The sequence below is a fragment of the Saccopteryx leptura genome, chromosome 9 (genome assembly GCF_036850995.1).
Source record: "Saccopteryx leptura isolate mSacLep1 chromosome 9, mSacLep1_pri_phased_curated, whole genome shotgun sequence".
NCBI lineage: Eukaryota > Metazoa > Chordata > Mammalia > Chiroptera > Emballonuridae > Saccopteryx > Saccopteryx leptura.
Window position 1 is genome coordinate 25,950,915 of NC_089511.1, and position 16,407 is coordinate 25,967,321.

At 42.8% G+C, this 16,407-nt stretch overlaps 1 protein-coding gene across 3 annotated transcripts in view; it reads left to right on the forward strand.

The window, feature by feature from the left end:
- CNTNAP4 (contactin associated protein family member 4) overlaps positions 1-16,407 on the forward strand; it is a 313,756-nt gene that overhangs the window by 216,184 nt on the left and 81,165 nt on the right. For all 3 annotated transcript variants that reach the window (XM_066349003.1, XM_066349002.1, XM_066349004.1), the window contains 2 exons: positions 8,891-9,040; positions 14,444-14,615. In XM_066349003.1, the coding sequence (XP_066205100.1) occupies positions 8,891-9,040; positions 14,444-14,615 (322 nt within the window). The remainder of the gene's footprint in view (positions 1-8,890; positions 9,041-14,443; positions 14,616-16,407) is intronic.

Genomic DNA, 16,407 nt, shown 5'->3' on the forward strand with positions numbered 1-16,407 from the left:
AACATTGCTGTACTTCAGATAAATATATTATTTTTTTCTGGTTTCAATGTTGTGTTTGAAATAGACTATTTAAATAGTAGTTGCGTGGGTGGTCAGTTTGTTTTCCTAGGGAAGACTTTCCACCCATGTTTCACATGTACAATTTTCAATAATTAAATTAGTTGTCAGAATGTATTATAATGAGTCTTTATAGAGAATCATTTGCTTACTGGTAGATTAGTATCATATTACACTAAATCTTTCCATTAAAGAAGGTTGTTGATTCTTCTTAGCTACTGGAGATATAAATTACTATTTTTTTTATGTTTTAAAAACTCAAAGTTTTATCCTTTACAATGGAATAAAAATTAAATTGTAGGCCTTATCTGTAGTGGTAAATTGGATAAAGTGTCAACTTGGAATGCTGAGTGTAAGGTATCTTTCCCTGCCGAGGAAGAAGGAAGGGGCATAGCCACAAAGTATGGAATAATAAACACTTTATTTAGTACAGCGCTTCCACCCGATGATGTTCCCTGGTCCCTGAGACAGAGGCCAGGGAAGTCACATGGGGTGATCCATGTGGGGAATATTTAAAGGGTCTCGTCTAGGGTGGTTGAGTTGATATGACGTAGTGAAATCTCACTGGCTGATGGACGGTCGCTCTTTTCCCAAGGACTCCTGGGAAGTTTCTTTTGGCGCGCATGAGTGTGGGCGGCTCTAGCCAAAGTTCCTGGGTCTGGTTTCCTCACGTGACCTTCCTCCATTGCTGACCACCTTACATTTAGATCTTTTGTGTTAATAAGGGGCGCCGCTTATTCGTCTGGCTACTTCCTGCTGATTAGGGGCATTGTGGGGAGGGGAGATTGGAAGGTGGTGGCTTTGAGGGGAGTCAGGAGGAACATCTGTTAGACCGTGACTGGAGAAACTTCGCAGATGTGGTCCTGTAAGGATTTTTTTTTTAAAAAAGAGGAGTAATAGAGGGATCTTCAGGGTCCAGCCTTTTGGTGAGCCGGAGATGGGTAGCAAACTTGAGGCAAAACTGTATGCCAGGAGTGGCATATGAAGGGGAAAAACAGCATGTCAGAGGTGGTGTGTGAAGGGGAAAAGCAGGGGTGCCATTCACTCCCATAACCGAGACCTGTGAGGGAACTAGAGGTCCAGAGTGTGATGGCAAAACAGAGAAGGTAGCCCCCGGGTCCACAAGAAATGAGATGGACTTACCCGTTCCTGCAGCATTACCCTGGGTTCTCCGAGTCCAGGCCGTGTCCTAGGAGTTCGAACGATGGGCCTGCCTGGCTGGCTTGGCCTTCCATTTGGGTGGCTTGTCCTCCACTAGAGGCACTGAGGAAAAGCCTGTTACCCAAAGGGGCAATCGTTCCACTAGTGACCGGGCTGCTTGCAGTTAGGGCAGGGCTCAGTGGGCAGCCGCAGGCAGGGGCCCTTCCAAGGACCAGTGATGGGGTTCCTTCTTGTGGCCTGGATTTGGGTCGGGCTCTTTCTATGCCTTACCCCTGTTGCTCTGCCGGCCTCAGGGCTGCCACAAGAGTCTGGTTTGGAGAGTTAGCTTCTGCTGCATGCAGATCTGGCAAACAGCCTTGGCCTGTTCCTATTAGCTGTGGCCATTAAAAACTTTAAATGCCATGTTCACAGGCCTTGGATAGGGGCTTGGAGGTTGAGAATAAGAGGAGGGGGGCTCCTGGGGAGCCCGATACCCAGATCTGGCCAGAAACACCAGAGCCAGAGGCAGGACAGGGCCAGAACTTCCTGAAAGAAAATTGGGTTGGGCCTTGGGGTCCTGCAAACTGGTGTAAGGGCCAGTGACAGGCTGAGAATGGCCTGATGGAGGAGGGGCTTAATAACACAGTGGAGCCCTGGCCGGCTGGCTCAGCGGTAGAGCGTCAGCCTGGTGTGCAAGAGTCCCGGGTTCGATTCCTGGCCAGGGCACACAGGAGAAGCGCCCATCTGCTTCTCCACCCCTCCCCCTCTCCTTCCTCTCTGTCTCTCTCTTCCCCTCCCACAGCCGAGGCTCCATTGGAGCAAAGTTTGCCGGGGCACTGAGGATGGCTCTGTGGCCTCTGCCTCAGGCACTAGAATGGCTCTGGATGCAACAGAGCGACGCCCCAGAGGGGCAGAGTATTGCCCCTGGTGGGCATGCCAGGTGGATCCCAGTCAAGCGCATGCGGGAGTCTGTCTAAATGCCTCCCCGTTTCCAGCTTCGGAAAAATGAAAAAAAAAAACAAAACACAGTGGAGAAGGAAGGGACCCCTGGCCAGCAGGGGAGGAGAAAGAGGGACTGGTATTTGCAGGTGAATGAGAAACAGGATCCTGCGAAGGGAGGGGATAGGGCTCTTGGAGGGAAGAGACGAGAGCAGAAGAGTTCTGCAGAGGGACCAGAGAGGGGTCCCGAGAGAGGGGCGCCCCTGGGGGTCAGGCAGGAGGGGGATAGAGTTGGGGTTCAGGTGAAGGAGGAAAGATCAGGAGTGGAGGGTTTAGGTGAGATATCTCTGGCCAAAAAAAGGACCTGTGCGTAGAACAGGCAGCACAGAGATTAGGACGAGAGTGCGAATAACTAGAAGCCCTGAATGTAAGGGATCTCCAGCCAGTTCCCAGTTCTTTTGGTGATAGTTAAATTGGTGAGGATGTTAAAACCGAAAGTCCCTTCAGGAGGCTACCTGGTTCGTTTTGGATTAGGTTTAGATTCCTGTGCCCCCACAGCCATCCTCAGTTTTTGGAGTGGTCAGAGTTGAGTATTGGCATCCCACGACTCAAGCTCTGGCCACCGGACAGATAAGTAAAGTGGATGTGCTCGAGACGTCTCCACGGGCACACACACACTCGCAATGGAACAGAAAAGAGGCCCCTGATGCAGCTGTGGTTTCAGACAGGGAGTCTCGGCGGAAAGAACTGAGGGGAGGCTGGAGGCAGAGGACTTACCGCACCATGTGCCGAAGTGGGTGGAAGGTCAGAGGTCCTGTTTCTATCTCAGAGGGGAAGGGGAGAGGAATGATCCTTGCAGACTTCTGACTCCTCCCGGGTTTTGGCACCAAAATGTAAGGTATTTTTCTCCCCCGAGAAAGAAGGTAAGGGCATAGCCACGAAGTGTGGAATAATAAAAACTTTATTTAGTACAGCACATCCCACCCGATGATGTTCCCTGGTCCCGGGGTCAGAGGCCAGGGAAGTTGCATGGGGTGATCAGCGTGGGGAATATTTGAAGAGTCTCGTCTAGGGTGGTCGAGTTGATATGACGTGGTGAAATCTCACTGGCTGATGGACGTCACTCTTTTCCCAAGGACTCCTGGGAAGTTTCTTTTGGCGCGCATGAGTGTGCGTGGCTCTAGCCAAAGTTCCCGGGTCTGGGTTCCTCACATGACCTTCCCCCACTGCTGACCACCTTACACTGAGGTCACCAGTTCGAATCCCAGGGCTTGCCTGGTCAAGGTACATATGAGAAACAACTACTATGAGTTGATGGTTCTTGCTCCCCTACCCCTTCTCTCTCTCTTCTCTCTAAAGTCAATAAAATAAAATCATTAAAAATTAAATTGTGTTGAGGAAGAACTGAACTGTGCAAGTGTTTGAATTATCAGGCTCCATTTTTAATGTGATATATAGTTTTGCAAATTGTCATTTGGAATTCTTTGAAAATATTATGTCAGCCTATATCATTTTTGAGATATTAAAGCTATTATATCAGTCCAAACCATAAAACATATTAACACTAGTACAGAATCCCTCATGACTCACAATATTTTTAGTCTTTGTCACTTTTATAGATATCAAAGCAAAAATCATTCAGATGCCATCCAAAACCCAATGAACAATACTTATATTGTTATATTGTATCATTAGATATATTTTCCTATTTAAAACAAATTCTTTATTGTTAAGTTGGAGGTTTCTGGTATGATTTTAGCATTTCTGCTGCTGCTTTTGCCTAAAGGTGAAACTTGGGCCTGTAAACAAGCTTCTTGCTCTCCTGGGCAGGGCCTGGCAGGTGCAGGCTTGCAGAATACATGCTGTTTCTGCATTTTTCATGTACCAGGCACTCGTGATTCTGTGGCCCTGGCAGTGGAGCAGGCAAGCCTCTGGTTTGGCTTCACCCAGGAGAAGACTGTTTATTTCCCCCTCTTCCTTTTCACTGTTGGATATTTCTACCCTTTCAGATTGTAATTCTGACACTCCCTTAAACTCCCACTTTCCACTAAAGTGATTATCACCAGTGACCTCCTTATTTTCTTTCCTCTTGGCAAGAGCTATCTGATGGTTTGGACCTTTAATCGTGGTTAGTGGGTACAGTTAGTGGACGCAGGAATTTCTGGCACGGGTTCAGAGCACTGGAAGACATCGGGAAGCAGGCAGAACATTTCGGTTGTTCCCTGAGTAATGGCCTGTGTATAATTACCTTTTGCACCTTTGCAAAGAACCTACCCTATGCAGCAGGCTTCTTTTTTCCTTATACATCTTACTCCCTGGGTGCTTATTATAGTCTTATGAGAGAATGATGGTGGCTAAGCTGTCACAATATTTCTGTAGCAATTTAAGAGTGCTACCAGAAGATTATATATGAGCAGCGGATATAAATCTTTTTCTTCTTGCTGTGTTTTGTGTGTTCACATACATGGTTTAGGCTTGAGAGGGTGAGAAGAGGCAGAGAAGTGGGGAAAGGAGAGGACAGGAAGGAGGGAGAAAAGAGAAGGAGGAAGAGGGGGGGGACGGGAAGGAGAAGAAGAAGGAGAGAGGAGGGAAGAAGAAAGGAAAAGGAAGAGAGAGAGAGATTTCTGGTAAACAGTTCTGTTCTGATTACCGGATATGCAAACACTTCCTTTCTTTGTCCCGTTCTACTTGGTGGTTCTGTTTGGCGTTGTTGGGGCTCCCTGCCCACACACCGTGGTAATCGCTCCTGTAATCAAACCCGTTGGGTTTACTGCTTATGGCATCAGAGCGCACGCCCTGGGAAACCATGGGGTGTCTCAGTACAAAGGTGCAAGAGATGATTGATTATTGGATTTTGAGTTGTGGTTAGCTGATTTGTGAGTGGTTTCAAGGAAGTCGAGAATTGCTCTAGATTAAAAAACTGTCAGGAAGTGCGGGTGATTGTGTGAGTAGGTAGGTATCTTTGTAAATTTTATCTAAAAGATGGAGGAATGAAATAAAGCTTAAACAGTAAACCAGTTGCCACATTCCTATTATCCAGGAGAGCAACTTCAGTATGTCTGTGGTTTTCATAGCGGCCTTGCTTTTGTGTTTTTAGACAGGGTTATAAAGTAGTTTTGATTTTTTTTTTTGGGGGGTCCCATTTTATCGTAGTCACACAGTGATTTTGTTCTGAGATTATTGCCCATGGGAGAAACCAGGGCCTCGCTCTGGGCGCTGGCCAGCTGCTCACACCTCCGAGGCCTCCCCCAGAGTGCCAGCCCGCTGCCCACCTGTTAGCGGGCCTTTTCTCCTTCTCTGCTAATTGTAAACACAAGCAGAAAGGTAAAGGGCCCCCAGTCCTGCAGGCAGAGTGGGTGTTGGAGTCAGCTCACCAGCTGTGTGCTGCCTTGGGTGGTTTATCCTCCTCGAGCCTCATTTTCTCATATTTACGTAGGTGAGAATAATTATAGCAGTGTTGTGAGACTAAATGACACCATGCATGTAAACCACACAGTACCTGTTATGAATAACAGTTCAATGAAATTGTTATTATTATTGTATCATGACACCAACAATGTCCCCCCTCCAGACTCAAAAATTATGAGCAGTGGGAGCCATGTGCTAGAATTAGGATTTAGTTACCTAGCATCATGAACAAGAAAAAAATGCAGCGTCTGTAATCCCTCCTTCTCCTTTCCCTCTTTTTCAAGCTTTCGAAAGGGGCTCAGTTCTCATCCCTCCTAAAAATGGGAAGGAGCAATATTCTTAAAACAATGGACTGATTTAAAAAGTGATCCTGTTTATTATGTAGAGTTCGATGAAATGAATTAAACAGGTCCCTTATGTTATTTGACTAATAAATCCCACTGACAGGTAATAAGTCTCCTCAGCATGTGAGTGATGTCTGTCACCAGTGAGGCTTGAGAAAAGTTTTCTGAAGGTTTCCCCACAGACGTAGCCCAGTTCATAACCTGCTAGCTGGGTAGAGAGGTACATTTAACTGTGTCAAATAACACAGTGGACCTGTCTCAGCTGTCCATTGTTCTTAATTTCAATTGGCTTCCATATGTACAAAAGAAGTTCCTGAGCCTCTGACTCAATCCTGCCGTGCACCCGACCCAGCAGTCCTCTGAGCATGCCGCTCAGTGTGGTCCCTGCAGTAGAACTGGTTCAGTGCAACACTTGTTACCAAGATGGGTGTAACAAGTGAGATGAAGCTCTTAAAAACCGCTGTAGCCATACGGTATTGCTGCACCGTCTAAGCACGTGGTCAGTGGGCTTGTATTTTATATGTCATCTTTAATTTTTTTAGCAATTCATTTTGATTGCATTTTGTCAAAAGTATCAATCTGCAGTAGCTGGGAAAAGAAAATGTTCATCCCACAGGTAGTTTGAGAAGTGCTGTCCTGGACCAGTGGGAAGCCTAAAATGGAATAACAGGAGTCAGGCCATGTACACAGGCACATTGCCACTTGGAGAAAGATGGCAGGAGACATGTGGTGGGAAGGAGGGAGGCAAGTGGCTGTGGGACACAAAACCCAGCACAAGGATTTGCACTCCAATGTGTCCTCTTAGAGGAAGCACCAGATGACAAGTCTGGGACAGCTGATTTATTTCAGTCTAATCTCACACTGGCAGGGATTATGTAATTCTATTCAGCCATCTATTTCAGAGTCTGCTCTTAGAAAATGTGTCTAAAAGTATCCAACCCCCGTTCTTCATTTTTAGTTTTCAGGTCTTCATCATTATCTTTTACAAATCAAGCCAGAGTTGGCTCTTTGAGACTCATTTTTGTTTCCTGGAAGTAATGTGAAAATGAGCTTTGATGCCCAGGGTGGAATTTGCGTTATACTAGATGTGTCCAGGACAAAGAACTTAGTCACCTAAGGGACCTTCTATGCATTTTCTGTCTGTAAGCTTGTGGTTGAAAATAGCTGGGGGAAAAAAGAAATTGCACATCATATTGGAAGAGAGACCCATGACCTTCAAGTTTAATAGAATACTTATATTTTTGTTTACTAATTTAATCTGCAAAAGTCGTACAGAGTTGACTATTCAGTGGATGGAAAACTTACTGGTAAATCCACAGCTGAGATGCTTTAAATTCCTTCTGCCTGCTGAATATCAATCACAGAGCCTTGTAGACTTAATTCCCTTTGAGAGGGAAAGTCTACCAGTGTTCTTCTACTGCTGTTGCTTAGGGCATCATCTCAATATGCCACGGTTGTGGGTTTGAGCCCCAGTCAGGGCACATACAAGAATCGACCTAAGAATGCATGAATATGTGGAAAAACAAATCGATGTTTCTCTCTCATCAATCAATAAAAATATATTTTTTAATATTTTTATTTTTCCAAAGTTAGAAGCAAGAAGGCAGTTAGACTCCTGTATGCGCCCTACTGGACCCACCTGCCATACCCACCAGGGGGTGATGTTCTGCCCATCTGAGGCATTGCTCTGCCATGGCCGGAACCATTCTAGCGCCTGAGGCAGATGCCATGGAGCCGTCCTCAGTGCCCGGGCCAACTTTGCTCCCATGGAGCCTTGGCTGCAGGAGGGGAAGAGAGAGACAGAAAGGAAGGAGAGGGAGAAGGGTGGAGAAGCAGATGGGCACTTCTCCTGTGTGCCCTGGCTGAGGATCGAACCCGGGACTTCCACGTTAGGCCAATGCTCTACTGCTGAGCCAACCAGCCAGGGCCTAATTAATAAAAATATTTAAGCATTATAATCATCAACAAAAACAAAAGAATGTGAGAAAACATGTTTAAATGGGAGGGCTGAAACTAAAAATGTTGCCTTGGATATAACCTAGACCAGTGGTTCTCAACCTTTCTAATGCTGTGACCCCGCAATGCAGTTTCATGTTGCGGTGACCCCAAACCAAAAAATAATTTTAGTGGCTACTTCATAACTGTAATTTTGCTACAGTTATGATTCGGAATGTAAATACCTGATATGCATTATGTATTTTCCGATGGCTTTAGGTGACCCCGCCAGGGTCGCGACCCACAGGTTGAGAACCGCTGACCTAGACTTTTGGAACACATCTATGCCCTTCCCAAACCCCTTCCTCTAAAGCAGGGGTAGTCAACCTTTTTATACCTACCGCCCACTTTTGTATCTCTGTTAGTAGTAAAATTTTTTAACCACCCACTGGTTCCACAGTAATGGTGATTTATAAAGCCAGGGAAGTAACTTTACTTTATAAAATTTATAAAGCAGAGTTACAGCAAGTTAAAGCATATAATAATAATTACTTACCAAGTACTTTATGTCGGATTTTCGCTAAGTTTGGCAGAATAAATCTTTATAAAACAATTTACTATAGTTAAATCTATCTTTTTTTTTAAAATCTATCTTTTTATTTATACTTTGGTTGCTCCGCTACTGCCCACCATGAAAGCTGGAATGCCCACTAGTGAGCAGTAGGGACCAGGTTGACTACCACTGCTCTAAAAGCTAAATTTCATGATGAAAAGTGAACATCGGCCCATGCCAAATAATTGAAAGATTGTAACCATGTAGGATTGTCTAAATCCGGAAATTCTGTTCTCCGTTGAGACCCTAAGAAGGGAAGATGATATGCACATCTTCCCATGCAGGGGGCGAATGCCTACGTCCTTGCTTTTCCTCTCTTCCTTTTTGTTTCCTGTTATTAATCGATGTGAGCACTGTACTTGATTGAGTGATGGTTATATTGCTGTTCCTCACCGATTGTTTATACTGTTCACTGTTGAGACATAAGTCTTTAAACTGATTTTATCTTTCCTAGGTGTTGGATTAAATGATGGACAGTGGCATTTCATCTCCTTATCTGTCAAGAGGAATCACCTGAGCGTGGTGGTGGATGGCCAGGTGACGTCTGCTGCTGCTTCCCTGGGGCCTGAGCAGATCTATTCAGGTGGTACCTATTATTTTGGAGGTAAGAGAAGTGGTCAGGCTGTAAGGGCAGTTGAACTAGACTTGCAGTTACTACCCCTCTGTCTGGGGGATGTTATCATATTTTACTTACTGTCAGTGCTATAGACTAATGTCTCGTTTTCTTTGAACGTGGAAATGTTGAATGGATCAAGGTGACAGACTATAACCTAAAATGTATTTCTTCATGGTGAATTTACTTACGTTTACGGTTTCTACAATGAGATCAGGTGAAATTATCCACACTCTTCAGTTCTTACTTTCCAACTTTGTTGTATTTCTCTGATGTTAAGTGGTCCTTACATGTCTTTTTCTAATTTTATGGACTGGTTTCGTTGTAGTATTTTCCTTTTTTTTTTTTTTTTTTTTTTTTTTTAATTTTATTTATTCATTTTAGAGAGGAGAGAGAAAGGGAGACAGAGAGGGAGAGAGAGAGACAGAGAGAGAAGGTGGGGAGGAGCTAGAAGCATCAACTCCCATATGTGCCTTGACCAGGCAAGCCCAGGGTTTCGAACCGGCGACCTCAGCATTTCCAGGTCGACGCTTTATCCACTGCGCCACCACAGGTCAGGCCGTTGTAGTATTTTCCTGATTGCATCTCTTAGCATCTCTAGAGCATCGTTATTACTTTCCTACTGCCCAGTATAGAAGGGCAATGTTATGCTGATGGACAGAATAATCTAACTTAATTAGCCACAGAAACCTCTTCTCATTGCAAAGTAATAATGCAATAACTGATGCATTTGATGCAATTCGGGCATCAGCCTTCAATGCCAGGTCACCTCTCCCGGAGAACAAAACAAGTGAAGCGTTGACTGGTCCAGTGGAAGTTAAATTGAACTGAAAGCTTGGAAGGGAAACCTTGGAGATAGTAATGAATCTATAGCACTGAAAATGAAAACAAAATGTTATTCCCCATTAGAAAGGTAAAGTTGTAAAATCGATAGTAGTAAGACATTTTTAATAGTGGCTTGAGGTATTTTTCATTGTTGTTATTTTTCATTAAATTGTTACTTCTGTCTAGAACCACTTTTGAATTTGGTGGAAAGCCCAATTTTTATTATTCATCAGTAAAACACCAATCCCTTTCTAAGAATTGACAGTAAGCACACAGACCATGAATCATGTATCTGATATTAAGAACAAACAAACAAACAAACAAACAAAAGTTGTACATAATCTATCACTATGCAAGGCAGGATAGTGCCAATAATCTTAAAAGATAGAACTTCTTCCTTTAGTAAGATTTGTGCATTTCTGAACCAAGTTGTTTATAAAACCTGATGGAATATATAATTGAGTATATGGTAACCCATATGAACACATTCCTTTAAGAGATGGTGAAATATATAGACTAACTTAACCAAGAGTCTTTACTTCAAAGGAAAAGATTTAGAAGCACTAACAGAAATAAGGAGGAAAAGAACAACTATATTGTCAAATGATGGATGCAAAAAATGATAAAATAATCATCAGGATAAAAGTGTAAATCATAAATATAGAATCATCATTTTAAAGTATTTTTTGTCCATGTTCAGATTTAATGATGCCTCCCTATTTCTTTTGTAGAATATTTTGATTGCTTTTATTCAGACCCATGATATTTTATAGTGAAATAGATCACAGGTGAACTCTGTAATATAGTTTCTATTATGATACGTATGACACACACCATTATATTTCAGTCAGTTTTGAATTTATGAATAGTTTTAGATTTACCAAAGTGTTGCAAAGATACACAAGGACTTCCCAGATGCCCACGTCCAGTTCCCTCTGTTGTTCACATCTTACATGAAATATATGCAATTTAAATAGTACTCATTAGTTTTTGAAAATATACATCTACACATGCATTTCACAGCTTAAGAAAGATAGTGTGACCAAAAAAAAGAAAGAAAGAAAGATAGTGTGACCAACACCCATTTGTCCTTCCAGGATCATACCCTTCATCCCCCTCAGGTGGATTTGTCTTGAATTTGAGGTTTATTCTTTCTCCCATGGCCTTTATAATTTGACATTTATTAAGGTGTTTTTTAAACAATGTGCTGTGGAAGCTTCTATAGTAAAATCCCGATTTTGGCACGTTAAAAAATAACCAACTTTAAGATTACTTTGGGATCTACTCAGTCATCGCCCTTCACTTCCAAATACTGTACGTTTGATCCTGGCAGCAGGTGCTAGCCCCTAAATACATGCCCTGCGATCTCCAGGGCTCCCTGACGTTTCCAGGGCTGGGGGCAAGGGCAAGGGTCCCGAAGAGAGCAGGAGGCCTTCTGCTGCTCTGCACCCTCCTCCCGGCCTCCAGAACCTGGTAGAGGCTTTGGGGCTGGGACTTCTGGATTCTGGAAGTGGACTGGAGAGTGGGGAGAAGAGCTGTAGAGGACACATCACCTTTCTCTGTGAGACCTTGTGGAGCCATGAGCAAAAGCCTGGCTGGACGAGGGCAGACTAAGATCCCCTAAAGTGCAGGACTGCATAGGGGCCCTGGTTGTCTGAGCGGTACTGGCATTGGGGTGACTAGCTCTCCCCAGATTTAGCACTGAAAGCCCTGAGTCCTGGGAACACATCCCCAGGGCAGCTGTAACTGATGGCCAGCCTAGAAACCCCTCTGGTCTGTGCAGGTGAGAGTCCCCTTTGTCACTAGACTGTTTGACCTAGGTGGAAGGCTTTCCTTAGGTCGTTAATTCTTCAGCCAGTTTATCTGCAAGTAAATAAATATCCCATGTCCTGAGACACTTCCCATCAGTTCTCCCTCACTTCTCTTTAAATTCACCAGCCAGTTTACAGTTTTCTTATCAGCAAATGGTCAGTCTAACCGGATTGCATGCCCCGCAGTGAAGGCGCAGTCTGTCCCAGCAGCCTGGGTGCATCTCCGTTCTGTGTCAGTCTTGGGAGCAACTGTCATGTTGGGAGAGTGGCCACTCCTGAACGTGTAGTGTTCAATGAATACGATGCCAGCTTCACTGTCTGTCTGTCAGTCTGTCATTTTTTTACTTTTTTCTGCCCATCCCTTCAAATGCATCCAAAAAGCAAAATGCATCCCTGCTTTCCAAAAAGTCAGACTGTATTGTGATCAGTTTTTATCATTTATAAATTATAAACTTTAAATCTGGGTTCTCCAGATCAAGGTCTGTGTATTTCCCTATGCAATCTTTGTGCTGACGACTAACACGCTACACGGCGCGAGCTAGCGATGCCAAACTGTGCCGGATTCTCACCCGCCTGCTCGGGTAGGTCACACATCACTCACCCACGGACCAGCTACGTCGCCGTGAAGTCAAAGCCGACATCTCACTCTGGCACAGTGACATACAGTGATAATTTATCTGTCATCTTCAGAGGTGCTTAGCATGCTGACTGCCTCTAGTAATGGAGCCATCCATTAATTCAGCATTAAGTATTCCCCAGAAATCTTCCTATTTTAGAACTTTCATTTCAAACGGGTTCAGTGCTGAACTTCTCTCTGCTGTTGCATTCTGTTAGCTCGTCGATGCCTGTTATCACAGACTAATGAGCCTAACCTGCCTTGAACTCCTTCTTTGTTCTTAGCATCTCTTGCTATTAGCCTCTGTGGCTGGAATGTGCCGCGCCTCGTGATGCGAGGGTGTGCTTTCCGTCAAGTTCCGTGACCTTTCCTGCGGCTACAAGTTTTCTTAGTTTTGTTTCCTACGGGCAGGTTGCACGATTTATTCTAGTCTGAAATAGTTCGAAACGTGTCGGGAAACACCACCTGGAGAAAAGGAGATTAGCAGAGCTGTTTATATTCCTGGCATATTGTAGTTGCCCCAAATATTATTGAACTATTATCCTCTCAATTTCTATTTTAACATTCGTAATTGGTTAATAAGTCATGTAGAAAACATACAGAGATATGGTAACTATACCCTACACCACGGCAGTAATTTGAACTCTGAAAATGTGTCTAGTGCTATGTATTATAAATTGATACTCAAAGAGCTTTCATTACCTTTTCTTGATAAATTAAATTTGAAACTTCATTGTCTCCATTGGTTAAAATACAACATTTCAATGTGTCCGAAAGCAGTTTTGAATATGAGTGTGGCTTTGACTTACTATGTAAATGTATTTTGTTAGGAAAACAATGCATTAAGGATAAATATTCTCAGTCAATATATTTTAATTATAGCCTGACCAGGCAGTGGCACAGTGGATAGAGCATTGGACTGGGATGTGGAGGACCCAGGTTTGAGACCCTGAGGTCGCCAGCTTAAGCGTGGGCTCATCTGGTTTGAGCAAAGCTCACCAGCTTGAGCCCAAGGTCGCTGGATTGAGCAAGGGGTCACTCAGTCTGCTGTAGCCCCCTGGTCAAGGCACATATAAGAAATCAATCAATAAACAACTAAGGAACCGCAACAGAGAATTGATGTTTCTCATTTCTCTCCCTTCCTGTCTGTCTGTCCCTCTCTCTGACTCTCTGTCTCTGCCACAAAAAAAAAAGAAAAAAATTATAGTGGAAATTCCCAGGTAGAAAACTAGTATAGATTGTACAGAATTAGGAAGTTGCTGATTCATTTCTTATTCTTTGAAATTGTAAGAGTGGTTGACAACCATAACAGCAAAGAAAGATTAATGAAAAATGCATAATATATGTGTTCATGCTCCATAAAATTATTTATTTCACTTGGATAGAAAAACACTTAGAACATCATTAAACCCCAGACAATAATGGTCAGTATTATAGTTCTTTATTATTTAAATAATTAGTAACAGGTCTTAGAATAATGTTAGAAAAAAAATAATATAAAAGAACATTCTTTTATGAGGCAAAGAGTAAATAAACTCAGGGAAGTGTTTTTGACATTAAGCCAATATGATTTATTAAAATGCATGTATACCATAATGACTCTTGTATGTATATTAAAATAAGTCACTTAATTAAATAAAATAGTAATTTTATTTCAAGTCAGTATAACCTCTGTTTCAAATAGGTAGCTTCAACTTTAGAGGTATTTCACCACTATTGATTTATTTATCTCTTCTTAGCTGCAGTGCACAGTTTCATCCTTTCTACTACTTTTATGTCCCAAAAGGCTACATTCCTGTGTTTAAATTAGATATAATTTAATACTGCTGACATACATGTTTAGGATTCTTGAGCTAATATATGCATAATTTTTAAATGTGAATCAAGTCAATATCCTTGCCCATAATTATTTCAATAGTAGTAATTTCCTATGGATCCTATGATAATAAAGAGAAGTACTTTGTATGAATTGAAACTTGTAATTCGGATCAAACTAATAATAACTGCAGCGAGCTTTTCTCCCTATTTTAATTTAATAAAGTAAATGCTGATTTTATTTTTTTTAACGAAGTAGTCTATGATACTGAAATTTTACCTAACATTGTGATATATCCTGGTTTTCCTGTGTTTTGCTTTTATCAGGTTGTCCTGACAACAGCGTTGGATCCAAATGTAAAAATCCCCTGGGTGGATTTCAGGGATGTATGAGGCTCATTTCTATTGGTAGCAAAGTGGTAGATCTGGTTTCAGTTCAGCAGGGGTCCCTGGGGAACTTCAGTGACCTTCAGATTGACTCCTGTGGGATCACAGACAGGTAAGGGCCATGTCACGTCTTTATTTTGCCTGCCTGCTGTCAAACGTTTGGCAGCAGATTAAAATTTATATATAACACAAACATGTTTTTTCTCTCCTCTTTTCCACCACTACCTTTCCCGTGGGGAAAACAGACCTTACAGACAGACAACAGTGTGGATTGCAGGAGGGAACAAGGGTCAGGGAGGGTAGGGGTGGGGCAGATGGTGATGGAGGGCGGCTGGACTTGGGGCGGTGAACACACAGAGCAGTCTACAGATGATGTGCTGTAGAATTGTGCACCTGAAACCTGTGTAATTTTATTAACCGATGTCACCCCAATAAATTCAATAAGAAATTGAAGGGAAAAAAAAAGTTAATAGAGTAGCCAAGTTATACCTAGAAAAAAAAGAAAAACAAGTGACCTTGATTCTATGGACAGAGGCTACCAGTTAACAAAAAATAATATTGGTGCTGCTATAATTTCAGGTGGTTATAAATGTATCAAAAATATGTTATTAAACAGCTTAGGATACCCTAACCGTCCTATTGATCATCAGGTACCAAGCGATCGGAGACCTATTTGTTCAGTTATCAAACTGTCTTTTACTCCCTGAAAGCTGCGTAGTGTTATCTGAGGCACAGAAATTTAAGTGGTTGGTTGCTATGCTCTTAATGTGTACCTTAAAAAAAACCCCATTACTATCTTCTCTGCAGGGAGTATGAAAAGGAACGACTCCCATGGAAAGGTTAGGAGCTGTGGTGTGGATCAGGGTGTAAGGCTGACCCAGCAGTTTCAGCAGGAACACCAGTCCAGGGCGTGGCAGTGCACGAATTGGGAGTTGATGGTAGAGGACAAGCAACTTTTCGAATGAAAATCGATAGTTAATACTTTTAAAGTATTTTTAGGCATAGTCAACTTTAGTCAAATAATCTTTTCATCCCTACTTTAATATTAAGACAGTTAATTTTAGTCATTGAGTTCAATAGAATGTCATGACCATTACAGACCTGAAAAAATTTAACTGTGTGACAAACTTAGCCCCCACCCTGTAGTTAAGTGCAGTATATACTTTGAATCAATTCGTAAGTTCTGAGGTTTAAAAATAACTTATTATTTGTATGAAACATCTTATCAACACAACACTCATTGTATTTCTTCTGTCTGATATACCAGTTAGTCTGTCAATGTCTGTTGGTCCTATTTTGGACACTAATAGATGTTGTTATGTCTATAAAAATAATTATAATCTTGTTTAACAATGAATTAGAAGGACATCATTACTTTTCTGTGGATACCCATTTATTTATTTAACCCAGTTTGCAGATAAAACAATGCTTTCTGTAATAAAAGATGATCTGCAACAATGCTTTCTGTAATAAAAGATCATCCTGTAAAGGGAGAATTTAGACAATAAACCTCAATTGGCTTGATTAGGGGATTGAATGGCAGTGACCTTTGCCACAGTTCCAGACGCTGCAGCTCTGGAACCTTAATCCCAGTTCTGAGAAGCGCCCATGACCAGGCCCGGGATCTGCCCCTCAAGGCAGGCTCACTCACAGAGGCAGGGAGCCCCCACCGTGGGTGGGTGCCAGCCATCAGGGACCAGTGGGGAGCTTCGGTCTTCGACCTGTGAGCGCTGGTCATGTTGACCAGCTCGGACTGCAGAAAATTCTGTGGGTACAAGCAGACCCACACTCTGATTGCCCTGGATCTGCCATTGTACACCCATATCCATGCAGCCCGCTCTCTGGAGCGCACACTTGTGAAGTAGAGCGAGATACAGCCCAGAGAATATATGGCTTCAGTCTCA